Consider the following 26,270-nt stretch of genomic DNA (forward strand, 5'->3'; position numbering starts at 1 on the left):
GAATTACCAGTCAACTGATAGTCTTTATTGAGCATTTACTCTGTGAAGAACACTGTATTAAGCACTTGGGAGAGTGCAATAGAGTGGGTAAATATGATCCCAGCCCTCCAAAGGCTTAAAAAATAACTGGGGAGACTCTAACATAAATTATAGGCAGGGGAAGCACCACGTACAAAGATATGTATCTAAGGAGAGGGCGTGGGGTGAATACCTAAAGTGCTTAGGGGGTAAGGACTCAATGCTCCGGTGATGCAATAGGGAGGTAAATAGGGTGAGAAGATGATTGATTACTCAGGGAAGGCTTCCTGGAGATGGAATCGTAGTAGGGCTGAATTTGTTTTGGGGACCTGGACTTGGATCTGCTGGAAATAGATGTTAATTTTTTCTTTAGAAATGCTCTTTACATATAAGAAACAATGTAAATATGAAGGACTTCACCATATGTACCGTGTATGTTTTCAACAGCAGAGAATTATCCTTATTTTCTTTTACATATGGAAAACTCATGATCCAGAAGGGAAGCAACTTCTCCAGGCTCACAGCTAATTGAATAGGGGCAGGAATCAAACTGAAATCTTCCGAGTCCCAGTTGAGTGCTCGGTGTATGATTTCATTTAAGCGTCTCAGCTGTCAACCTTTTTTCTAGAGAATTCCTCAGGGAAATGATGGGTGAGTGTCTGGTCACTTCAGGTGCATTTTGAGGTGCATGTGGAGGCCAAGGAGTGACTGCAGTCAGTGCTGACTGTTCTGAAGCACCTGAAACTGGTGTTTGCCTTGCATGTTTCTTTTTCAAAAGGAAGACCTGAGCCCTCCAAACCTATGCAAGGAACTGACAGTTTGGAGGGTAGTTAGCATAGCAACCTCCCTCCAGCCAGATTCCCACTAAGTCTGTCAGTCAATCGTATTTACTGAGTGTTTACTTTGTTGAGAGCACTGTACTAAGCTCTTGGGGGAGTACAACAGAGCAATGTAACACACACATTCCCTGTCCACAATGAGCTTACAGCCTAGAGATGTGGAGGGCAACAAGTGGGTGAGAGGGCAAGGATGCACTGTACAGCAAAATGCACACAGGAGTTTTACATGCAGGAGACTTTTATGGCCTAAGTGGTTACACCCTAATGCCATTAGCCAATCCAGTGTTTACCTTCAATCTTTGCCAGCCATTTTTCAGGATTCCTGCTGAGCCTGTCCACTCCTCAAGGCACCCTAGGTGGTCTTTGGTTGGACCCTCCCACCACTGTGGCTGAGACTTCCGCTGTGACTGCTGTGATGTTGGAATCTGAAATGCAAAGAGCCTAAGTTTTGCCACAGTGCTCTGTCCCCCCCCACCCCCAGATGTATATATGGAGATCCTGTCTCAGTTTATTTTTTGTGTTGTTATTTCATTTTTCCTTAGGTGCCTGTCGCCTTTGGGATATTTAGTTTCTTATAGTAGGAAAACTGACTTGAAATCACTAAGGAAATTATACGATTTAAGAACCTCTTTCTTTACCTTTTATAGAATATGCTGAGTTCTTACACTGCAAAGGGAAGAAATTCACAGATTTTGAAGAAGTCCGCCATGAGATTGAAGCAGAAACAGATCGAGTGACAGGCATGAATAAAGGAATTTCTTCTATACCTATAAATTTACGTGTTTATTCACCACATGGTAAGTAAAGTCACGTTCTTTAACAGAGGAAAAAAATGGTTCGTTCATTGATTAATGTAATGGGTCTCTGGACTGGACCATGTAATGGAACTCCATAAAAAAGACAAACCTATGTTTTGAAATGTACTAGTGTAACTTATAAAAGTTTATCAACTCAGAGATGCATGTTCTTGAAAAAAATTTGAATTCATCTGTCCCCTTCTCAAATCAATCAATTAGTGTCTTTTGCTGAGCTCTTATCGGGTGTTGAGCACTGTACTAAGTGCTTAGGTGGGCATAATAGAGTAAGTAGACACAATCTCAGCCCTCTAGGAGCTTCCAAGCTGAAATCCCTCTCCCCATTCCAGTATGTTGTTCCTAGCTCTAGGTTTAGTCTAAACTCTCTAAAGTCCTCAGATATATATTAACTGTGTCCTCTTACAGTTCTGGACTTTCACTTATGGCTACTTTGGAGAACTCTGTGGGCAGGGAATGTAAGTGTTTATTGTTGTATTGTACTCTCCCAAGTGCTTAGTACAGTGCTCTGCACACCGCGCTCAATAAATGCAACTGAATGTATGAATGAATTTTGTAATTTCCCTTGAAGCATTTGATTTGTCACTTAATAAAAGGACACTCGATTGTCCTTGCAACTTTCAAGTCCCTTTCATTACACTGCCGAGTGGCAGCAGTGCTCTGATCCATATCATCAGAAGAACCTGGCTGTCAGAAGACTACAGGAAAATTCTGTGTTCTGAAGTACACGGCCACAGTGCAGGCTTTCTCCCTAATCCTCTGTACTGGTTTAAAAACTGTGGCACCATGCTCAATTACAACTTCTCAAGAGTACTTGGTTAGCGTTTGTGCCAACCCGTGTTTTGCACGCCAAAGGGAACAAATGTTTTGGGGTAGATTCCAGCAGCCCGTTGGGTTCAGTTCTCTCAAATGTAAGGTTGATAAACCTTCACCTGTACGGCTCATGAATGCCTAAGAGCTTGCCAGTAGGCTAATTAGCTAAAATGCTGTATGAAATAACATATGGTGTTTGTGAAAGGAAGGACAAGCTTTACTCTGAATGTTTTCTATGTTAAAACATTGATGCCGTATGCAATGATGGCAGATGCCATATGCATTTTCCCTGAAGTGTTTTAATTATACTCCCCCGGATATGAATTTGTTGGCTTAGAGGTGCCAAAGCGTTTCAAAACTAGTCACAAGCAACATTTGGCATAACACAATCATGCCACAACGATTGTGAAAGTTAGCAAAGCTCTCATACTGGTTCTCAGTGTTTCTCTAATCTGTTTAACTTAGTGACATTTTTCGTGGCTCATCTGGGCTACCTCACCACTCCATTTTCCGATGACTTTTGGGATGATTGGCTTTCTCTTTGGTCCATGACAGAGAAGTAAGATTCTTGTGTCTTTTCAATACAGTGTTGAATCTGACCCTTATTGACCTACCTGGAATCACCAAAGTGCCAGTAGGGGATCAGCCACAAGACATTGAGTATCAGATCAGGGAAATGATTCTGCAGTTTATCACTCGGGAGAACTGCCTGATCTTGGCTGTCACACCGGCGAATACAGATCTTGCCAACTCAGATGCCCTTAAGTTGGCTAAGGAAGTTGACCCTCAAGGTAAGTGTATGACCCTCAAGATTAGGTAAACTAAGTGTCAATATTTTAAGGTTGGGCAAATTTTAAGAAAATATAGATTCTCCCAACTTTGTTTCAAGGATACTGGAATTGAACTATGAAGGAGCATGGCCTTGGAGTCAGATAAGCTGAGTTCTGATCCCGGCTTTTCCACTTGCCTGCTGTGTGACCCTGGGCAGGTCACTTCACTTCTTTGGGCCTCAGTTTCCTCTTCTCTAGAATGGGGATCCATTGCCTTTTCTCCCTCTTAGACTGTGAGCCCCATGTGGGACAGAGCTTGGGTCTGACCTGATTAACTTGTATCTATCCCAGTGCTTGGAAAATAGTAAGTGCTTAACAAACACCAGAGTTGTTATTATTTGTGAGCACCATACGAGGCAGGGACTGTCTAATGATCCTGTGTTTACTCCAGTGCTTAGTAAAGTACTTGGCATCTATTGAGTGCTTAACAAATACTAGTATTATTATATTTAAATGTAATAAAGCTAGAAATATACTACCAGAGCAGAATTCCTTCCCTTCCATTCAATATATTAAGCAAAATGAAAAATGGTCAAATTCGTCTTGTTCCAAAGGAGGATCTAATAGATTGACAGAAACAATAGTAATAATAATGGTATGTACAAAGCACTTACTGTGTGCCAAAAACTATGCTAACTAAGCACTGGGGAAGATGCAAGATGATCAGATTGCACACATGTCCTGTCCCACCTGGGACTCAAAGTCTGAGTGGGCCGGATAAGTATTTTATCCTCATTTTAAGGATGAGGAGACTGAGGCACAGAAAAGTTATGTGGCTTGCCTATAGTCATTTAGCAGACAAGAAGTAGATCTGAGACTGGAATCTTGGTCTCATGATTCCAGTCCTGTGCTCCTCCAATTAGGCTATGCTACCTCCCATTTCTTGACTCTTCTTTTATTTCAACAATGAATGGTGTGAATAAGCTCCTTACAATGACAGTTTCTCTGATCCACTCAAAAGAAGCTTCCTGGAATCAAGGTCTACCTGAAGGCCAGTAGCACCTGTCTCTATGATGTTTGTATTTATGAACCCAAACATAGGAAACTGAATAAGGTTCATCCTCTGTGACCTTTAATGATTTTATCATGGCCCATAGTTCCCCTCTCCATCCCCCCCATCTTACCTCCTTCCCTTCCCCACAGCACCTGTATATATGTATATGTGTTTGTACATATTTACTATATTTATTTATTTATTTTACTTGTACATATCTATTCTATTTATTTTATTTTGTTAGTATGTTTGGTTTTGTTCTATGTCTCCCCCTTTTAGACTGTGAGCCCACTGTTGGGTAGGGACTGTCTCTGTATGTTGCCAACTTGTACTTCCCAAGTGCTTAGTACAGTGCTCTGCACACAGTAAGCGCTCAATAAATGCGATTGATGATGATGATGATGATGATGATGTGCCTGACCACCGTGGCTTGGAAGATAGAGCATGGGCCTGGGTGTCAGACGAACCTAGGTTCTAATCCCGTCTCCGCCAATTGTCCGCTGTGTGAGCTTGGCCAAGTCACTTCACTTCTCTGTGCTTCAGTTACCTCATCTGTAAAATGGGCGTTAAGATTGTGAGACCCATGGATCTTATCTGATTATCTTGTATGTACCCCAGCACTTATAACAGTGCCTGGAACATAGGAATTGCTTAACAAATTCCGTTTAAAATGCCCCCCCCCCCAAAAAAAAAAAAAACCCACTGGGCTTGTCTAGCAGGTGGTGGCTCTGACAGCAGCAGCAAGTCTTGGGACCAGTGGTTCATGGTATTGGGAAAGGAGTAAAAGGAAAATTTCAGGAACTTGGGCGTGGGAGGGTAGGGGGAGTTAATATGGTGGGTTGGTGTGACCTGGTGAAAAGTCCTCTATTTTTACTGTTCATCCCCCCCTAGCCTATGTAGTGATTGCTAATGAGAATTAACATCGATCACAGGAGGGTCCTGGTGAATAATAACTTTGTTTTTAATCTGGGATGGCAGCCACAAGTCGTCTTTTGGGCTGGAAGGGGAATAGCCCTGTTGAAACACAAGAATGCCAACCAAGTGCAAAAAATGCTGCCTCAGCTTGGTTCCTGATCAGTGGGGGCCCTTTTCCCTTGACTCTGACAGGGAAGAGCTCCATGGTTTGGTAGCTCTTCCTTCACAAAGTATGTCTTAAGGTGGAAAGGCATGTGAAGGAAGGCTAATCTTTCAGCCTGTGCATGGCATTTGTTTAAAAATTTCAAACAACCAAGGATTTTGAAGCAGAAGTGATTTAGCGGTTTGAAAGAATTCCTTGACTAGCAGGAAATGGTCGTTATTGATGACAGAATTAGGATCCCAATGTTTGTGGAAATGGCTATGATTCACCCAACTGCCAGATCGTAGAGGCCATGCCAAGTAGTTCTTCGACTCCCTTGATGATTCCTGTAAAGTCTAAGTTCATCTGGAAAAGAGTCTCACGAGGGCAGTAAGCAGTTTAGGGCTGGAAACTGTTTTGCCTCCATCTGCTTCAATCCACATCCTGATGGAGACAGAGCTTGGACTGAGGAGTTTAGCAAGCTGTTTGCAACTGGATGGGGCTTTTAAGCATTGAGGATTCTGCAGCGTTGGAATTAGAATTTCTAATTCAAGAGTTTAATCTAGCTCTGTCATTTTATGTGGTATTTCAGTGCTTACGATGTGTCAAACACTGTTCTAAATGCTGGGGTAGGTACAAATTAATAAGGTTCGACACAGTCCCTGTCCTGGGGCTCACAGTTTACGTAGGAGAGAGAACAGGAGGACTGAGGCACACAGAGAAGTTAAATGTGATTTGCCCAAATTCACACAGCAAGCATTTGGCAGAGCTGGGGTTAGAACTCAGGTTCTCTCAGGTGCTCTTTCCAGTAGGCCATGCTGCTTTTTGTAGAGATTCTTGAAAAATTCTCTCCTGGAACTTTTTATGGGGCGAGGGGAGGCAGGGGAAATAAGCAATACCTCTTTCTTCATGCTACTGTTACATGGCTTAACTGGGAGGCAGCCAGTGGTCAGAGATTGATTGCCTGTCATTGGTACCATGGCCCTGGTCTCTGGGAAATGATAATGGTGGCATTTATAAAGCACTGTGCTAAGCGCTGGGGTAGTCAGCTCAAACACAGGCCCTGTCCTACATTGGGCTCAGTCTGAGGGAGGGTGAACAGGTATTTTTCGGATGATTTTACATTGTACAGATGAGGAAATTTGAGGCCTTCTGTACTTGGGTATCCTCTGTCAAGACGCTGGGGCAGCCCATAAAGAGCTTCCCTTTTCTCCCTCCCTTTTCTCCAAGATGCCCCATTTCTCCTTGGAGGCAGTACCCATAGGAAATCAGAGTGGGAGAGAACTTTGAAAGGCAATGTCTTGGAAACCTACAGCCTCGCAGGACCCATGGTGCCCAACAATATCAGAAAAGTATTTTCCAGTGATAGGGGCAACTAAAGAAGAAGACTTGAATAGAAGGGAATGTAGATGGTGAGGGCTGGGGAGAAAAAAGAACGGTGTAGAAAATAAAATAAAAAGAAAAACTTCATTATTTGTGGATGATTTTCCAAATGAAATATAAAGGGACAAGTACACACTTTTAGACCACATTCCCAAGCTATAACTTTTTTTTTCTGTTATCCCAGAGGACCCTGGTCTTCCTTGGTGCAAAGCATCATACTAAGAAAGCAAAATAGAGCTAGTGGACATGGTTGCTTCCCCGAGGAGCTTATAATCAAGCAATCCTTACAGCCAGGAGGAAGGAAAAGTGAATATGTATATGAATTAGTACTGAAGTAACTGGGTGTGTAAGATATGTGACAAAAGTGCTAGGGTGATCGTGAGGACAGAAGTACATAGAATGGCTATATGATTTGAGGAGGGCTTTGAAGATGGGGAGAGCAGTCATTAGGTGAATTTGAAGTAGGGATGGGGGTGAGTTCCAGGCAGAGGGAAAGGTTAGAGGTGGGAGAGAGAAGAACTGAGGACAGGGAGTTATTAGGAAAACACCCCCAAGTTATTAGGAAAACAAGTATCCTATTGGAATGAGGTAATACAAGTGGGATTTCTAGAAATCATGAAGTCATCTCCTAATCAACTCCATGGTGATGAAGTTTGTGTTAGTGCTTTAAGTTTTGCCTCACAGCTCTCTTACAGGCAGAAATTCTCTAGATCATTTTTATTCGCGCAGAAATGTAGAAGTGTACATCTCTGGGAGAGACTGTGAATAACCAAAGACAGATGAGTTCTTTATGTTTTTATGCACAGATATAAATGCATCCTAATTGACCTCCAAAGGCATTTTAATGCCCTGAAATTTGATGTCTGTCTCCTTCTATTGACTTAATAAGGCTATCATTACTGCTCTATCAGCGGAAGTTTTGCTTTGCCTAATTTTTCAACTCCTGTCGAGTCGCCCACACATAATTTATTGCCCCAGTTTTATCCAAATTAGAGATACCATTACTGAAAGGCTGGACATGGAGCAGTCTGGGAGTAGGCTTCCAAATAATTTATTATAATAGAGATATCAGTACAAGGTTATCATATTATTGTAGTCACTGTCCTATGTGGCAATGGGTTTCCAAAGTCTAAAATCCCCATATTTCATAGGTATTATGAATCCCCATGTACCCAGTTCATCTAGATGAGAAGCATACTTTTCAAATGCAAAGCCCAGGAGATGCCGATCATGTTTTGATTTATTTCTTAAGTATGAGTTCATTCCCTTTGGAGCCTGACACTGGATCTTTTATCTCCTAGGCACAGAAGCATTTCAACATTTCCAGAGCAAGCCTACAATAGAAAGCTGTTCTAAAAGGCCTCACTGAGAGGGGCAAATGTCTACCTGTAATTCCTTTCACAGTTGATTCATTTCATACCCAAATGCATTTCATATCTAAACCAAGCATGAGAAGGGGCTGTCTGGAGCAGGAAAAATAAACTTGCAGAACACTGGGCCCCTGATTTAGAAAGAGCAGATCAATTTTTCTTGAGACAAAGCATGTGCTCTGGGCAGGAATGTTGCCACCAAATTGAAGACAGACTTATTTGCTTTCATTTTTTTGAAACATTTTCAGATTTTCTGTTTTTCACAGATACCCGGTCATAACTGCCTGAAGTCCATTAAGGGGCACACTTTTATTTCTGACCCTCCTTTGGCAATGGAAAGAAGGGAGAGAGACTCCAGGTCACATTGCTTATACCCTCCACATACAGGATGTTGGGTTTTTTTGGAAGTAGGGAAGAGATTCCCATTCATATTGGTCATTTAAGGATATTTATTGAGTGCTTAATTTGTGCAGAGCACTATACTAAGTGCTTGTTAGAGCACAATATTTGTTGCTAAATATGATCACTGCCCTCAAGGAGCTTACAATCTAATGGAGGAATTTTACAGTCCAAAGGCATTTCTATTCAGAACAACATGGCACCCTTGTCAAAATATCTAGGCACTTCATGGAAGTTGTTTGAAAGAGTTTAACCACAGGAGGCATTATAGAATATAGAAATCGTAAGTATTATTATCTGTAAAGAAAGCCTTTCCAAAAGGTGCACCACATTCTGCGTTTGTCATTCATTTTCACTGAATGTATTCACATCCTCTTCCACCCACAAGTTGTCTTTGCTTCTGAATTCAGAGAAAAAGGGACTGAGGCTAACGCTGGGCTTAATATATTAAATGTTGTTCATGGTGGAAGTAAACCCTAAATCCTTTCATGCTGAGGTATAGAATGCTTTTTCCTCTCAAAGAAACTACTTAAGTAACAGAAAATGGTCAAACTTGATTTAGGAAAAACCCCTTCTGTAATTTTCAGCAGGATTTCAGTTGTCTCCCAGAAATCTCTAGATAATGCCTTTCCTGTTCTGTGAAAAGGGTTTTGTTTTTTATTTAAGCTTGTTCCATTGGAAGTCTTGAAGGGGAGGAGTCGGGGGGCGGGTGGGATGGTTTAGAGTCGACCTTTGATTCAAAGATGATGCTACTGATGGTGAGGTGGTATCCTTGGATGGGAATATGGTCGCACTGAGGATCTCTTGTATAGTAACACACTGTGCCCATGAAAATACAGTAGTACTCCTTTTCGGGCCCTTGCCATATAGGTTAAGTATTGCTCAGACACCAGTGTATAAGAGGGAACAGATATGTTGAATTACCTGTAGGATATGCCCCTGTGTTGTTTTCACAATAGTGGAGAGAAGCAGCTTTGCCCAGTGAAATGAAGACTGTTTGGGACTCAGAGGGTTCTGCCACATACCTTCTGCCACATGGCTTTGGGCAAGTCACTTAACTTCTTGTGCCTCAGTTATCTAATCTATAAAATGGGGATACCTGTTCTCCCTCCCTCTTAGAATGTGAGCCCCATGTAGGGCCGGGAAAGTGTCCAATCTGCTTATAGTGTATCAATTCCAGCCCTTAGCACAGTAATTGGCATGTAGTGTTTAAGATGCCACAGTTACAATAATAATAACAACATACCACAATTACTACTGTTATTATTATTAGTGGTGGTTTTGTGCTGAGCTGTCCACATTCTCTCACAGGGCCCTGGGACCCAGTGGCCTGTATTACAAGATGGCTGGTACAGAAAATGGGTGTGATCTATGATACCAAACAGAATGTCTCTGAGACCTCAACAGCAGAGGCACCATTGCTTCCTCATCTATTTTGTAAGCCGTCTTTCAGCATGATACTCAGAGTGGTTTAAGTAGGAACTGGGAGAGTTTTTCCGCTTCATTGAAAAAACCAGTTTTGCATAAGCCCCCTGCCCTATTTCCTGGGATAAGGCAATGGTACCAATTCTTTATTCATAGTCATAGTGTTTACCAGTGTAGACCCTTTCCTCTTTCTTTATCAGTTGTGCCCTAGGAGGTTGAAGGAAAAAAGCAACATGAAGAGAGATCCTTGTTTGCTTGCAAGGTCCTTGGTCTTATGAGAAGGTTCCATTTTCTTAAACCATTAGGGACCTGTTTTCTAAAGTTCAGTAGAACCTTCCCTGGATTCACTGGCAGTCCCGTTTTAAAGCTGGAGCATCATAAGTGCATCAGGAGGAATGCTGTTATTTGATTTACTTAATATTCATTTTTATGAGTACACTTTTGCCCCAAAGTACTCACTCAACTTCAGTACATGTTTATCCGCTTTCTGTCTCTCTGCCATTTCTTAATTTTTTCCTGGATCAAACCATATCGGAAAAAGCATTATTTATGAAGTATGTGTTCACTGTAGGCGGCAGACTTTGTCCTGGGGTAATTTCCTTTTTATGTTTTCCCTCTGGTTTTATTGGGCATCAGTAAAAGAGAATGCAAAGCCCATAAAATCAAGGTTCCCCTCTCAAAGAACTTTTATTTCTTGGACCACTGGAGGTCAGTGTAAAGGCGCAGTTTTAGCCGGCCTAGAATTACCCTCGGGGGTTCTTTGTGGAAGATATCAAATTCATAGGAGGAAATTAAATGTTCTTCGTGGAAAGAGTCTAATAAATCAAGTCCATTTTCTCTAAATAGAATAAAAATATATAAATAAATGGAACATTAAAAGAAGAAGAATATTTGTGGTAATTTTTGAAGAGTGGGGAAACACACACAGGATGATTTTTTGGAAAAAATGATCTGATATGATCTGATATGATCTGATATGGACTAGATGGGGGAAAGACCGGAAACAGGGAGGAGAGAGAGGAGGCTAATGGAGTAATCAAGATGGGGTGTGACAAGTGCTTGGACCGGCCCGGGAGCAATTTGGATGGAAAGGAAGAAATGGATGGAAAGGGAGAATTCTAGAGATGCTAGAACCTGGCACCCCTGACTCAGATTCCCAGGCCTGCTATGGGAAAGAAAGAACAGAGATAGGAAAAAAATATATACTCTCAAGTATCACTTATTTACTGAAATTAAGGAACTTTGCTTGATAAAGTTCTGATTTATAGAAGCCCCAAGATATACCACAAAAATGATTCGTTGAAGATCTGGCTTTTAAAAACCCATGAGAGGAAATAGGAACATTCTTAAATTGTTTGAGTGAATCTTCCGCTATTACCAAGCTTTCAATCTCTTCAGATTAAGAATTAATGGTTACCCTTACGAAGAAGTTGACAGAAATATGAGTTGTTTCTACTACAATATGTTCCTCAACAAATAAAAAATTTCAAAGAACCTTCATTTAAACTCCTAAAATTGAAATCCCATTTCAAAGTTTTTTGGCATGAAGAATTTATTTCTAATAGTTTTAATACTTTGTATTCTTCATGCTGAAAGATTCATTTTTAATGATTTTGAATTCCTTTGATCTTATTTTGAGAACAAAATAACCTTTTGATGTGTTCAATTTTTAAAAAAAGTCAAATAGACATTTTTCAATAATTGATTTTTAAGATGGAAACCTTAGAACTTTTTGTCAGCCTTTTAATTTATTAAATTTTTCAATTTTCAAATAGGTGTTTTGATAAAAACAAAAGAACTCAAGTTGGGTGTATTTGTAATGGAATCCTATTACAAAATAATTTGTATTCTTTAATATTATTTAAGAAGGATAAAAGATGCACAAGTCTTAGAGTTAAAGATAAAATGCTATATTCTAAATTATTTCTGAAATGCCCTTACAAATGCTGAGGATAGCTATGCACTTAGCAGCACTGGCTTTAGAATGTATAACAACTTTTATTTGAGGAGTTCAAAAATCCAGTAAATATTGTTGTCATCTATTAAAACTTGCAGGTAAAGGCCAGCATATAAAGTGTATAGGAAAAGTTATGCTACCACTCAGCATCAACTGTCTTCTGAAAATATAATATTTTATGATTTTTGCCAAGCATCTGAAATTGCAAAATCAAAGTATAAATCAAAATTATTTTAAATTCAAAACAAAATTACTTGAGAATAAAATAGTTTTCTTTTTGAATTTTTGGTTTTTTATAATATTGCAGATTATTCTTCTGGCTTATTTTGAGTTGTTTCTTGCTTTGGACATTTGATTTTCACCCCTCCCACAGCCCTAATGCACATATCTTTACACTATATATTATAATTTAATATTATAATGTTATAATATTATGTCCATCTCCCCCTTTAGATTATAAACTCATAATGAGCAAGGAATGTGCCTGCTAATTCTGTTTTATTGTACTCTCCCAAGGGCTTAGCATGGTGTTTTGCACATAGTAACCGCTCAATAAATACCACTGGTTGTTAGCTTTGTCTTGTACCCTAATTAGATGAAATAACACATTGATTTAGCTTTTTGAATTTTTGAAAGAAAAGAATACAGAATATTGCCAGAAGGCCAAGATGCCAGAATGCCATTTTCCTTCAGAAGGATGGGGTTCACATTGTGTCTAATCACAAGCTTAAGCAGTTTTGATGGGCCCCTCTTTCCTTTGGGGCTTTTTCCTGACAAAAGAGGACCTAGATGTGGAGTCTCTGGGTCTAAACCTGGCTATGAGGTCACCGAGGATTGTTAATAAATTCATCAGTTTTGTTGGTCACTGAACTATTATTCGGTGTCTGCTGAAGCAGGGCAACTTTCCCCATTACGGTGTGAACTCCCCTGTAGGCAGGTAATGTGTGACTGTACATATTATTGCAGCAAATGGGATCTCAGTAAATACTATCACTATTTAATTCTGCCTTTTTTCCATTTTAATATTTTGCTCTCCTGAACCTCTCCCTTTGTTGTGGAATTGTGTTTCTTAGCGAGAAGACTTTTACAGACTATTTTGTTTGTGGTGCAGGTCTGAGAACCATTGGGGTCATCACCAAACTGGATCTCATGGACGAAGGAACTGATGCAAGAGATATTTTGGAGAACAAGCTGCTTCCTCTTCGCAGGGGTAATGCTTTAGAAATCTATACACTTGCTTCTTGATCACCCGATTAAAAAAAACTGGGCAACTGATGAAAGGATTAACCTTGGCTTCCGTCCTGGATCGCCCTTCTTTTTCATATCCGACCGGCAAGCCTTATTAAAAGCACACCTCCTCCAAGAGGCCTTCCCGTACTAAGCCCTCATTTCCTCTCTTCCCACTCCTTTCTGCATCACCCTTGCACTTGGATTTGCCCCCTTTTTGCATCCCTCCCTCAGCCCCACTAATTTGATCCTTAATTTACCCATAGGTTAACTGGGCATAACTAGTCCACAAAACTGTCAAGAGACTTCATGTTAGAAATTAATTTTATATTTTGAAAGTCTCCTAGGAGTTAACAGTCCATAACTGCCTTCACAGTGGGATGAAGAACTCCTGATAATAATAGTCTCCATCATAATAAGAATAGAATAATAGTATTTAAGTGTTTACTATGTGCCAAGCACTGTTCTAAGTCTTGGGGGTAGATACAAGAAAGGTCCTGAAAGGGGCTTACAGTCTAATTATGAGGGAGAACAGGTAGTGAATCCCTGTTTTGCAGATGAGGGAACTGAGGCACAGAGGAATTAAGCAAGTTGCCTAAGGTCACGCAGTATACAAGGGATGGAGTGGGATTAGAACCCAGGTCCTCTGACTCCCAGGACCATGCTCTTCTCCACAAGGCCATGCTGCTTCTCTATCCTCTGACTCATGCAAACATTTCTTGTTCTCTGGAACAAATATGTTTCTGAAAATTGTCCTATTTGTCTATGGATCCCTATGGGGCTGCATTCCACAGAAAAAAAGTTGAGAGCCCACATCATAATAAAATCACACTCAACTTCCTCTTCCTTTTCCCCTTGCTGAATTACCCTTTCCTTCAGGGTGGTACCTGGGGTATCTTCTTCCCTAGGCATCACTTCCTCCAGAGATATGGTAAGGCTCCCAGATCAACCACACGGACCCTTCTCTCATGGGGAGTCAAGCCATGCAGCCAATGAAAGCTGCAAATTCCAAGAAATCTCAAAGAGAAGATGGCAGAGCAGAGGCAGTGGTTTCGGCAGAGGGCTACGAGGAATCCAAGCAAAGTAGAGACTTAGCTAAGCACACCTATCTCTGGGAAATGGGGGGAAAGGTGCACTGATACATAGCCCCTTCTCTCAACTTCAGTCCTTAAGGAAGAGATTTAAAAGTCTGTAGTAAATAGTGATGATGACGACGATAGAATCTGCTGTCAAACCATGGATGAGAACCTGATTGAAGGAATTGATTGTAGTGCAACACTTAATGCTAAATTTGTGTCCTACTTTGCTATGTTCTGGTCAAGTTCAGTACACTGACCTGTCATACAAAGATGGACGCCTTTAGTTATGTTGCTTTTATTTTAGGTTATGTGGGGGTTGTAAACAGAAGTCAAAAAGACATCGATGGGAAAAAGGACATTAAGGCTGCGCTGTTGGCAGAAAGGAAATTCTTTCTTTCTCACCCCGCCTACAGACATATTGCTGATCGAATGGGAACGCCACATCTTCAGAAAGTCCTTAATCAGGTAAAAATTAAGTCTGGTAATTCTAAAGTATCCTTTGGACTAAAGTGGAGATAATACTGTTTGCTATTTTTCAATTCTATCTTTCAAAGCACAAGCCAACCATATTTACCATGTTCATACATGCTCTGCCTTGAAGGTTATAAAGTGATTAACTAATGGGTAAACTGAAAGATAAATATTTGAGAATGGTGACCAGATGCCTCTCCAATAATTACATTTCTTAATCACACAGACAAAATTGACTTCAAGCTTATTCACCCTTCCTCCCTTGTCATCTAGGCACTGGAGTCCCTATCTCCTAAGCACTTACCCCGTTCCCATAGCACTTATGTACATATTCTTCTGCTCAGTTGTCTCTCCTACCTATAATTTATTTTAGGGCCTGTCTCCCCCACTAGAGTGTAAACTCTTTGAGGGCAGGGATTGCATCTGCCTACTCTGTTATATTTGTGGGCAGGGAATGAATCTACCAACTCTGTTGTATTGTACTCTCCCAAGCACTTAATTCAGCCCTCTGCACACAATCAGCACTAAATGAATACCATTGAATGACTAATCCTGGGTTCACACCTGTACATCTCTGTGAAGTAGCTATAAGTTTTACTGATGTCTTTTTTTCTTTGATATATCAACCTAGTGTGGTTGAAATGGTTGTTGTTTTTAAATAATTTTCTTATAGTCAGGAGAGCCACTTTGTCCCTTAATTGAAAACCTTCTTTATAGCTGATGCTAATTAGAAGACCTGATTGAGGTTCTGGACTGCCCCTTTTACCATTTACCCCACACAAGGGGGATCATGGAGATTTGAAGTTGATTGGCCTTGTGGAAGAGTCAGAAGACTTGGATTCTAATCCTGACTCTGTCATTTGTCTCCTTTGTGTGACTCTGAGCAAGTCTGTTAACTTCTCTGTGCCTCAGTTTCCTCATCTGTAAAATGAGGATTCAATGCCCTTCACCCCCCATATGAGCCAGGACTATGACCGAACCTTATTCCTACCCCAGGGTTTAGTACAGTGCTTGGCCCGTAGTAAGCACTTAATAATAATAATAACTATTATTATTATGATTACTACTACTCAGTGGCAACTCCTTTATGTTAATGCACCAGGAACTCATTTTAACAAGTAATGTGGGTGGTGGCTTGTTTCTCCAGGGATGTTTATTTAGAATGGTGGTGGTGGTTAGTTTACAGTAATTTTTCTTGGAATACAACTGAGTTTACAGAATTGAGGGCAGCTTCATTTGACTAATGCAATTTGGGTGGTAGTAAGCCCTGGCAATTTGGAGAAAAACAATCAGGGAAGTTTTGTTTAACTTAAAATGCCCCCAGCAATTGGAGCAAACATCAATCAATCAATCGTATTTATTGAGCGCTTACTGTGTGCAGAGCACTGTACTAAGCACTTGGGAAGTTATAAGTTGGCAACATATAGAGACAGTCCCTACCCAACAGTGGGCTCACAGTCTCGAAGGGGGAGACAGAGAACAAAACCAAACATATTAACAAAATAAAATAAATAGAACAGATATGTACAAGTAAAATAAATAAATAGAGTAATAAATATGTACAAACATATATACATATATACAGGTGCTGTGGGGGAGGGAAGGAGGTAAGACGGGGGGATGGAGAGGGGGATGAGGGGGAATCCTGAGCCCTCTCCTGCCTGAGATCTTAATTCCTTCTGAAGCAGGATTTAGAGATCGTATCAGGTAACAAGGGGAATATGAGGCAGCACTGTTATAAAAATGGGAGTGCTAGGAGCCAAAAAGTAATCTTTCCATTCTAATTGGCATAGATCAGACCTTTTCTAAAGGGCATGTTCAATTCTGGGCTCTCCAAACCTGAAGAATATGGAAATTTTTGATATGGCTCAGAGGAGAGCGCCTAAAAGTTGGGAGGAAAGGAATCAAAACTGTGAAAGATGAAGGAAATTGAGGTTTTGTGTCCTGAAAAGGAGAAAGATAAGGGAAGAGACAGTTTCCAAGCCTATGAAATAGCGTGACCAGCTTGTCCCTCGGATAACACGTCAATGTCTCCTGAAGAAATGCAGGACTTTGTCTCTATAAGTTTCTACTTAATCGTTGTTCCAATAACTTTTAAGATGATCCATTTTTTAGTTGTATTTCTTCTCCATCAGGTTGGACTCCAGTAAATTTTTAGCACTATTCAGGAACCGATGATAACACTATCGTTTCCTGGAAACTGAACTTTAAATGGTTGCAGATTGGTCCCCAGGGCTGTACTCAAGGACTAGAGAAATATACTAGATAATGCCCCCATGCAAATGGCTTAAAGCACTTTTTTTTGTTTCCCTCGCTTTTCTTAAATTTCCCTTGCTGTGACAGAAGCCTGGCACTACTTCAGGTGATTTTGAACCATCTTCCCTCTAACCCTCAATTTGAAACAATGGTTGTTGAAACCCTACTTTTTTTTTATAACATGGACTTTTCAGAACCACAACTCCAGTGTTGTAAGAGGAGTGTTTATAATTTTGTGTAGCTTATATTTCCCCTCATCCCCACTAGATACTGAAGTCCAGCATTATGAGGACAGTGAAGGGGGATAAATGTCTCATTGTGGCCCACAGTGGATGTAGTTGAAGGCCAACCTGGCCCTCACAGAGTGGTAGAAAACCTAGCAACTTCACTGTAGCAGTGAGTCCCATGCATTTCAAAAAGAGGTCCAGCTAGGGAATGTGGAGTAAAGTGGAATTTGCCTGACGAGTTTCTATAAATATATGAACTTCCAGGAACAAATGGATAAGATCTCTAAAAGCACTGGGGCCTGCACATGTGTACTTACAGTTCATTAAGGAGTCACCAAAAGGAGGGAGCTGGAGAAGACCCTTCAAGCCATTTAACAGGAAGTGAGTCAGGGGTGGGGGGACCCAGAAAGAGAGTCTCCCCTGAACTTAGGAGACAGTGGAACACAGTGCCCTTCCCTCCTGAATTTAAAAGCTCCGCTCAGTTTGCTGATTAGCATTTCCTATAGACGATATAGACTTTAGACTTTCTGTCCTGTAAGCTCTTTGTGGGCATGGAAAAGGGTGTACAGTGCTCTGCACACAGCAAGCGCTTAATAAACACGATTGAGTCCTTTCATAGGATACCACTCTCCGAGAAGTTTCGGAGAAATATAGGCCTTCTGGCTGGTGGGAAATGGAGCTTCCATGAAGAGGCTTGCCCATATATGTTTCTTTCTCTTCTTTTAATGGCCTTTCACTTCAGTCGTACCTCCAGTTGGGGCCTGAACATTTCCACAGCCAGATTCTGCCGTCACACAGGGTGCTGGGTTAAAGGAGTTCATTAGCTTTGATGTAAAGTTGGGGTCACTTTTGAAAGAAAGACTCAACTGTTACTCTTGTGGGCTACCTCAAAAATTGGACTAAAATAAAAGCTTTTAACCAGATGATTGTTTCTTAGTATCCTAAATCAAATCCCATTAACCACACTGTGCAAATTGAGTTATAAAGTTAAGGAGATAAAAAAAAGGCACTGTATATTTGAAATATGGGTGGGCTGCATGTCAGTTCCTGGCAAATCCAACAATAGGCCATTCTAGTTTTGGGAAACATATGTTGGAGAACAAAGCTTTGTCGCCTGACTAAAGTTAATCGGAGATCTGCAGGAGTTGTTCACCATATTTAAAGCTATGCCACTGGGAGCTAAGGAAGCCAAATAGTTTCCTCTCAGTTCAAGTGGATGACTTTTCACCAGTAGAATGGGAACAGATTAGGAAATTAAATTACATTCTAGGCAAGAAGCTAGAGGCTGAAGGCTGAAAAAGATCCACTCCAGAAAGGTCCTAGGTGGAACCCTACTGCCAAAATATCTCCCCAGTATAGGATCAGTAGTGAATTAGTTTTTATGCTGTCACCAGCTATAAGAGCTGGTCCATCTGGGGCCACATTGGGAGATTGCTCCCTGTCTGTTTGAGAATGAGGATAGCAATGACCCTCTGTCCTATTCTAGAGGCACGTGCCATTTCAGATGTCTGAGTGATCAGGAAAGTGACTCAAGATCTCGATGATGAAGTGAGTGCATTTGTCAGTTCCTCTGTTTTCATCGTGTACCTTTGTTTTCCAGCAACTAACCAATCACATTCGGGACACACTGCCAAGCTTCAGGAGCAAACTTCAGAGCCAGTTGCTATCTATAGAACATGAAGTAGAGGCCTTCAAGAACTTCAAGCCAGAAGATCCTACTAGAAAGACCAAAGCGTTGCTTCAGTGAGTTGTTGCTTTACTGCACTGTTTCTCATTTCAAACTCCCTTTACCAGTTTGACTGTGCTATTTAGGGCTTTTTTGGTTTCTAGGTTAGCTGAAAAAAAAAAGAAGATATAAGGGACTCTGTATATTCTGGATTGTTTTTAAGCTCCAGAGTCTCCAAAATATTTTCACTTTTTTGCCATACTTCACCATCACATTCTTTTTGCCAATAAAAAACACCTGAATTATTAATCACTAACTTCAAAATCCTAATAAATTCAGAAATGCTAACTGGTCAATTTTCTGTCCTTAAGCAATAGAATCTGACAAATATTTGTGTAACCATTTGGGGGTAAAATTTCAAGCCTCCAATGATCATCTTTATGAAATTTGTCTGATTCAAAAATCAGACCTGCAGAATTGTAGATATGTCCTTACCTTGGCGATTGGAGCTTCCTCCAGTATTCTCTCTGTTGCTCCATATTCCCAGAAGTGGAACTAGATGTATAATTAGCTGCTGGTGTAAGTGGGATGGCTTTTTCTCTGGCTTTAGAAAGAAGAAATGTTCCTCTCATACCTACTTTAATGGAGTTTGTGTAAATATCTCAAGTGTAGCCCAATTATAATTCCAAATATAGGAACCAAAAAATGCAAGTAGTTTTTTCCTTTTCTCCCACTGGTGTCATTTTTGGTAAATTAAGCCCAAGGATTATTTGGGATACTCTTTAATAAATATTATTGTTTGACTTGAAGGTTAGGGTAAACCTGATTAGGATATTATTTTCATAGTCCATTTAGGCTATAATCTACCGCGTCTAGCGATGGGCAGAATCCGTTTAACGGTAAATGATGTTTTAATAATTATTCCATTCAAACATAACAGAGCACGTGAACAGTCTGGTAGGAGATGTGCCTGCCATAGATGACTGATTTTTTTCTGAAGAGGCCATGATGACACATCATCTCCTGGGAGTAGCAATCTCATTGTATCCCCAGAGAATGGAGAATTTTGTTCAAGAGCCGAAGTTAAGGGAGCATGAGGCTTTCTCTGGTTTGCCCTTGCAGGAACAGCTCCTTAGAGATTTCCCTCATGGGGCAGTTCTTCCGGAGGGAAAAGTCCCTTTAAATTTAGAAACGAACTGTTGGACATCACAGCCCTCCCTTCTCTTATTGCCCTTGGAATTCAGAAGGGCAGGTCGCTGCTCCCTGACTGCCGTTTTTCCAGGGATCCTGTTCTGAGAGCTGAGAAGCCTGCAATCTTAACTTTGCCAGTAGATGCCACTGGGAACTCTAGGAAAAGGGTGCATCAGGAATAAATGTGGTGAAACAAGTAAGTAACGGACAGACGCTTTTAACTGGAATTTGCTTTTCTCTTGACCTTGTAGGATGGTTCAGCAGTTTTCAGTGGACTTTGAGAAAAGAATCGAAGGATCAGGGGACCAAGTGGATACATTGGAGCTCTCGGGTGGTGCCAAAATCAATCGCATCTTCCATGAGCGGTTTCCTTTTGAGATTGTAAAGGTGCGTGCGTGTGTGTTTGTGTGTGTGTGTGTGTGTGTGTGTGTGTGTGTGTGTGTGTGTGTGTGTGTGTGTGAAGCTATTCCTTCCTCCCAGTGAGTTCTCTTCCCAGATGGACCCTAACCTGCCCATTGACAAAGGAAAGTGGAGGTTTGCATACATATTAGTATGTGGGAGGGGTTGTGTTTTAATAGGAAGCCCCTTCACTTGATTGAGAGAATGCCAGAAAAGAAACAACGGGAGTGTTTCCTAGATGATGGTATTGGAAATTAATCAGAAATTGCCATGGCATAGTGAAATCGCATATCTTCAGGGACTGGTTCACCAGTTCTGATTGCCTTGAAAATCAAGGCTCTTTGAGGGGCCTGGGGCAAGCTGTGTCACAACTTAATTTTCCATTTGTTAGGTTCACTCCACTTAGTGAAGGAGTCCATTCATGCTGTAGAGAGAGTCTGGGTTATCAGACATGCATAGCTCTGATTAATGATCGCCAACACAAATTCCATCCAGTTCAACCAGTAGGCGATTTTCTCAATGAAAATTTGGAATCATCTTTACAGTTTTATAATAAAAGCTAATGTAATTTAGAGATAAGGGAGCCATTCTCAATCTCTTCATTACTGCTCAGGGCAGCCCAGTCACAATATGAACAACCTTCCTAATGTTCCAGATGTTTATATGGAGTGCATCAGATTCTCACCCCCACTGGGATACAGCAGGCAAGCCCCTTATATGGCACTGGGGGAGGGGAAGCTTTTGCATGGCTAATTAGCAAGGTAAAATAAGTCATCAAAGGGGAAAAAAGTCATGTTTTCAAAATGAAAGGCTCACCCAGTAGAGGGGGAAAAAAAGGAACACCCTTAATGAGTGACTGATCAAGGGCAAAAAGAAAGTCAGGCAGAGTAAAAATGAATTTGATGAGCACCTTGAAAGAGTTGCCAAAGAAAATGATTTTTCAAATCTGTCAAAAGCTAGAAACCAGTTCGGTAATCAGTAGTCCACTTCATGATCGTGGGATATAACATCATTTGGGGATGAAAAGGAAATAGTTCAGTTTTTACTGACATAGATGTTAGAGAGATTCTCATAATCCAATTATTATTATTACTTTTGGGTAGCAGGTAGGTCAGGAGCAGTATCAAATTGTGAGGACTACATAGGATATTTTAGGTCAAATTGATAAGCTGGATGAGAACAAATCACTGGAATCAATGGCATCCACCCAAGAGTTTTGGAGAAACTCAGAGGAAGAGTTGTTGAATGTCTAGCAAGAGTGTGTAACCTATTGTTACAAACAGCCACAGTACAAGAGCAGATTACCAGTGAAATTCCATCTGTGAAAATGATTTCAGAGGTGATTTTTGGTAATTATAGACTTGCAAGCCTCTCCGTATTTACCTCAGGAAAGAAGTAGAATGTATAATTAAGCTTAGGAGTCGTGAACACTTAGGAAAACACATTTTCTGCAGTGTATAGAAAATTGTCTTAAGGGTAAGAAACAAAGAGTAGGGATAAATGTCCACTTTTCAGGATGGAAAATTTAAATAACAGGATCCCTTAGAATCTGGGACTGGTTTTATTTAACATCTTCATAAATGATCTGGGAGGAGTGCTCAGTGAAATCTCAAAATTTCCAGATGACACTAAACTCTTCCAGATGGTGAAATACCATGACTATGGGGCTAACCTCCAGGAAGATCTCATAAAAGCTGAGTGGGTAGACTGAAAAATGGCTGAGAAATGTCAATGAGAGCAAGTGCAAAGGAATACACCTAGGAGGGAAAGATTCAAATTACCACTATAGAGTGGTTGGCTAAAAGGCTACAAGTCAAGATTTAGGAAAGAAATCTGTGAGTCACTGTCTCTTTTAAACCACCGGGTTAAATGTGCAGCAGCAGCCAAATAGGTCCACTGAATGCTACGTGTCATTTTGCCGTTTTATAAAACGTGACCTCCTATATCAATAAACTATGCAGTTTGGGATGGTGCATCTCAGATCTATCAGAGTCTGAATGAGCTAGGACTCTTCAGGTTAAAAAAAAATGGGGGCTGAGAGGGATGTGATTGAAGTCTACATAATTGTAAAGAAGTGCAACGGGCAAATGCAGACTTGTTCCCCCAATCTGAGAAGTGAGTAGCACCGTGGTTTAGTGGAAAAAGTACGAGCCTGGGACCCCGAGGAACTGGGTTTTAATTCCAGCTCCACTGCTGTCTGCTGTGTGACCTTGGTCAAGTCACTTGACTTCTCTGTGCCTCCTTTACCTCATCTGTAAAATGGGGATTAAGACTGTGAGCCCTATGTGAGACAAGGACTGTGTCCAATCCGATTTTCTTGTATCTACCCCAGGACTAAGTACAGTGCCTGTCACATAGTAAGTGCTTAACAAATACCATTTAAAAAAAAATAAAACAATATCACACCAGGGCAGAGTAGGATGGATGGGTGGTGAAAAGAAGAGTGGTTTCCAAGAAAGAACACTGGATTCAGATTCAGGAGACAAGAATTTTAATCTGACTAAATATATTGCCTTAAGCCAAACGTGCTTTGGGGAGATCAGTATTTGCTGGAAAGTATCATTTCTGCCACAGTTTGACCCAGGGCAAAGCCTACTATGAAGTCCCAACTTAATATTAATAGCTCCAGATCCCTCTGAAGAAAAGAAACTTTAAAGAGCACAGCCTTAGTCCAACCTCAGAGAAATGGCGTGGCTCAGTGGGAAGAGCCTGGGCTTTGGAGTCAGAGGTCATGGGTTCGAATCCTGGCTCTGCCAATTGTCAGCCGTGTGACTTTGGGCAAGTCACTTCACTTCTCTGGGCCTCAGTTACCTCATCTGGAAAATGGGGATTAAGACTGTGAGCCCCACGTGGGACAACCTGATCCCCTTGTATCCCCCCCAGCGCTTAGAACAGTGCTTTGCACATAGTAAGCGCTCAATAGATACGATTGAATGAATGAACCCAAGCCCCGTGAACACGTCAATAGCATAGCTGCCCGATCGACGTAGGACTTTCCACTCCCTCCCATGCTTTCTCAACGAAACCCTCCCCATTGCCCACTCACCTCTCGAACCTGATGCTGCTCTGGGGGCTTTCAGGGTGGTTCCCATAGTCCAGGCAGACAGGTGATGTCATGGGGAGAGAAATGAGGGCCATAGCACTCCTGGATAGCAGTGGTCGACATATAGACTTCTGGGGCTTTCTAACAGAGCACTTGGGAGAGTTCACTGGAGTTAGCAGACATGAATAGCAGTCATGGATTCTAATTCTGACTCCACCACTTGTCTACTGTGTGACTTTGGGCAAGTCACTTAACTTCTCTGTGCCTCAGTTACCTCATCTGTAAAATGGGGATTAAGACTGTGAGCCCCACATGGGACAACCTTGTATCCTTGTATCCCCCCTATTGCTTAGAACAGTGCTTCACACATAGTAATCACTTAACAAATACCATCATTATTATTATTATGATCCCTCCCCTCGAGGAACACTGACCTATTAACAATTTCCCCTCCTGTTCCCTTATTTTTGGGGAGCTGTGGTGGAAGAGAAGACTTCCTACTGCTTGGAACCATCTTTGTCTATTTGTCTTCCCCTCTGAGGGCAGGAAACGTGTGTCTTGCTTCTGTCGACAGTGCTTTGATACCCCATCGTAGCATGACAGCATATACTCTGCCATTTCCCCTAACTGTAATATGTTTTAATTTGTTTCCTCCTCTAGACTATAAGTTCCCTGTGGGCAGGAAACGTGTCTGCCAACTCTATTATATTGTACTCTCCCAAGCTCTTAGTATAGTCCTCTGCACACAGTAAGCACTCAGTAAATACCATTGGTTAATTGACTAGATCAATTAAGTTTCAGGAATGGAGGAGTGTAATGGTAAAAATGCTCCAGTTCTATGACTCAGCCTAAAACGTTTCAATTCTACTCTTCCACGCCACCCCCAAAATTTCCTTTTATTGATTTTTATTGTAAGTATTAATTAAGCAGCAGCTGTATGCAAAGCAGAATATTAAGCTCTTGGAAGACTGCAATAGTGTCAGTAATAAATAATAATAATGATGGCATTTGTTAAGTGCTTACTACATGCAAAGCACTGTTCTAAGCTGCTGGGGTGGTTACAGGGTGATCAGGTTGTCCCACGGGGGGGGGTGGGGGGGGCTCACAGTCTTAATCCCCATTTTACAGATGAGGTAACTGAGGCCCAGAGAAGTTAAGTGACTTGCCCAAAGTCACACAGCTGACAACTGGCAGAGCTGGGGTTTGAACCCACAACCTCTGACTCCAAAACCCATGCTCTTTCCATTGAGCCACACGGCTTCTCAGTAGACATGGTTAGAACCCTGGGCTTCTCCCAAGTGGTTTCTGGTCCATCAGTTATTGGGTTTATCTAATCAAACCTCAAGTATTGATAGCATCTTTCCTCCAAAGTGTTCCAAGCCTTTTCGTGTGTATGATCTCATTCAGTGCCACATGTAGTTTACAGGAGTTTCCTTGTGCACCATACAAATAGAGATTACAGATGCTTTTCAATCATACATATATACATCCATCATTTTACTTTAGTTTTCATTTAATCTTCTCTTGCTGACTCCCTCCCCACCACTATTTCCTGAATTATCACTCAAATGACAAAAGACTGGGTTCTACATTAATCACAAAATAATTTATTCATTTATGAATACTTCTTCCCAAATCACCGCTCAGCACTTCATGCTTCGTTTTTTCCTTCCGCAAGAACATCCGCCTTGAGAATTTTCAACTTTCATCAGTTACCTTGCAAGAATCATCATTAATTCATTTATTGCATTTGACTTATTTCAGTACTGTGGCTGTCCCTCAGCATTTTCACTTCTCTGACACTGATTGCCTGAAACTCAAAGTTTTCTCATACTTTTATCTTAAAAGACCTCCAATCTCAAATATCCCTAGATCCTTTGCCAATTGCTATTAGAAGTCCCTTTTCACTGGGAGTTCTGTAATGATTTGAGTGTTTTCCAATTTGCTATTTACCATTCTATATGTGTTATATTGCTTAACAACAGTCACATTCTGTTTTCTTGGACCAACATCTCTTCCTGCTGAGTGGACCATAGAGCATATGTACAGCAGACGTATGAGGTAGAAAGAAGTAAATAGTGGAATTTTCATACTGAGGAGGTCCCCTGTTGGATTTGATTTGGGGGTTGGAGATTGTGACATAAAGAGTAGTGCCAATGTTTTAGGTTGGACCTTTCATCACAAAACAAAGTGGATTTTTGGCATTTATGTAGGTACTATGACCAATACGATCTCCCAAACAGGATACTTCCAATGAAAAAATCCAGGCAGGTTTTCATTTCAATTGCTCACCTTATGCCAGTAATAGCCAAATTTTCATTTTACTTGGTGCTCTGTAGACCCAATCCAAGAGGAGATACAGGCTCATTTTAATGCCAGAGAATTTGAATCAGTCATTTGTCTTTATTGCGTGCTTACTGTTTGCAGAGCACTGTACTAAGCACTTGAGAGAGTGCAATAGATTGTTCTCTTATATCGTGAGCCCCACGAGGGACAAGAACTGTGTCTAATTCCCACCTGTGTTTTCTCTCCCAGCGCTCTGCACAAACTAAACACTGAAAAAATGGAATTATTACCACTACTACTACAATACAAGGTCCAGAAACTCCTTAGAGGTTTTGCAGGAAGTGTTATCAATGAAGTGGCTTAGTTAGATCTTATCACATATCAGCAACAATTTTTTTTTGAGTCACCTGGTCCAAACTTCACTCTGCTCCCTCTCCCCACCGACCTCCTAACTGCTTGGTTTTCTCTCCCCTTCAGCCCTCCTGTATTCCAAAATGTCCTTATTCTGAGTCATTCTCTCCCAGGTAA

At 41.0% G+C, this 26,270-nt stretch overlaps 1 protein-coding gene across 10 annotated transcripts in view; it reads left to right on the top strand.

Moving 5' to 3' along the window:
* DNM3 (dynamin 3) overlaps positions 1-26,270 on the top strand; it is a 346,807-nt gene that overhangs the window by 74,827 nt on the left and 245,710 nt on the right. For all 10 annotated transcript variants that reach the window (XM_038758051.1, XM_038758053.1, XM_038758044.1 and 7 more), the window contains exons 3-8: positions 1,505-1,654; positions 3,070-3,273; positions 13,009-13,107; positions 14,508-14,668; positions 18,758-18,900; positions 20,266-20,401. In XM_038758051.1, the coding sequence (XP_038613979.1) occupies positions 1,505-1,654; positions 3,070-3,273; positions 13,009-13,107; positions 14,508-14,668; positions 18,758-18,900; positions 20,266-20,401 (893 nt within the window). The remainder of the gene's footprint in view (positions 1-1,504; positions 1,655-3,069; positions 3,274-13,008; positions 13,108-14,507; positions 14,669-18,757; positions 18,901-20,265; positions 20,402-26,270) is intronic.

Source organism: Tachyglossus aculeatus, chromosome 16 (assembly GCF_015852505.1).
Source record: "Tachyglossus aculeatus isolate mTacAcu1 chromosome 16, mTacAcu1.pri, whole genome shotgun sequence".
In the NCBI taxonomy this organism is placed as follows: domain Eukaryota; kingdom Metazoa; phylum Chordata; class Mammalia; order Monotremata; family Tachyglossidae; genus Tachyglossus; species Tachyglossus aculeatus.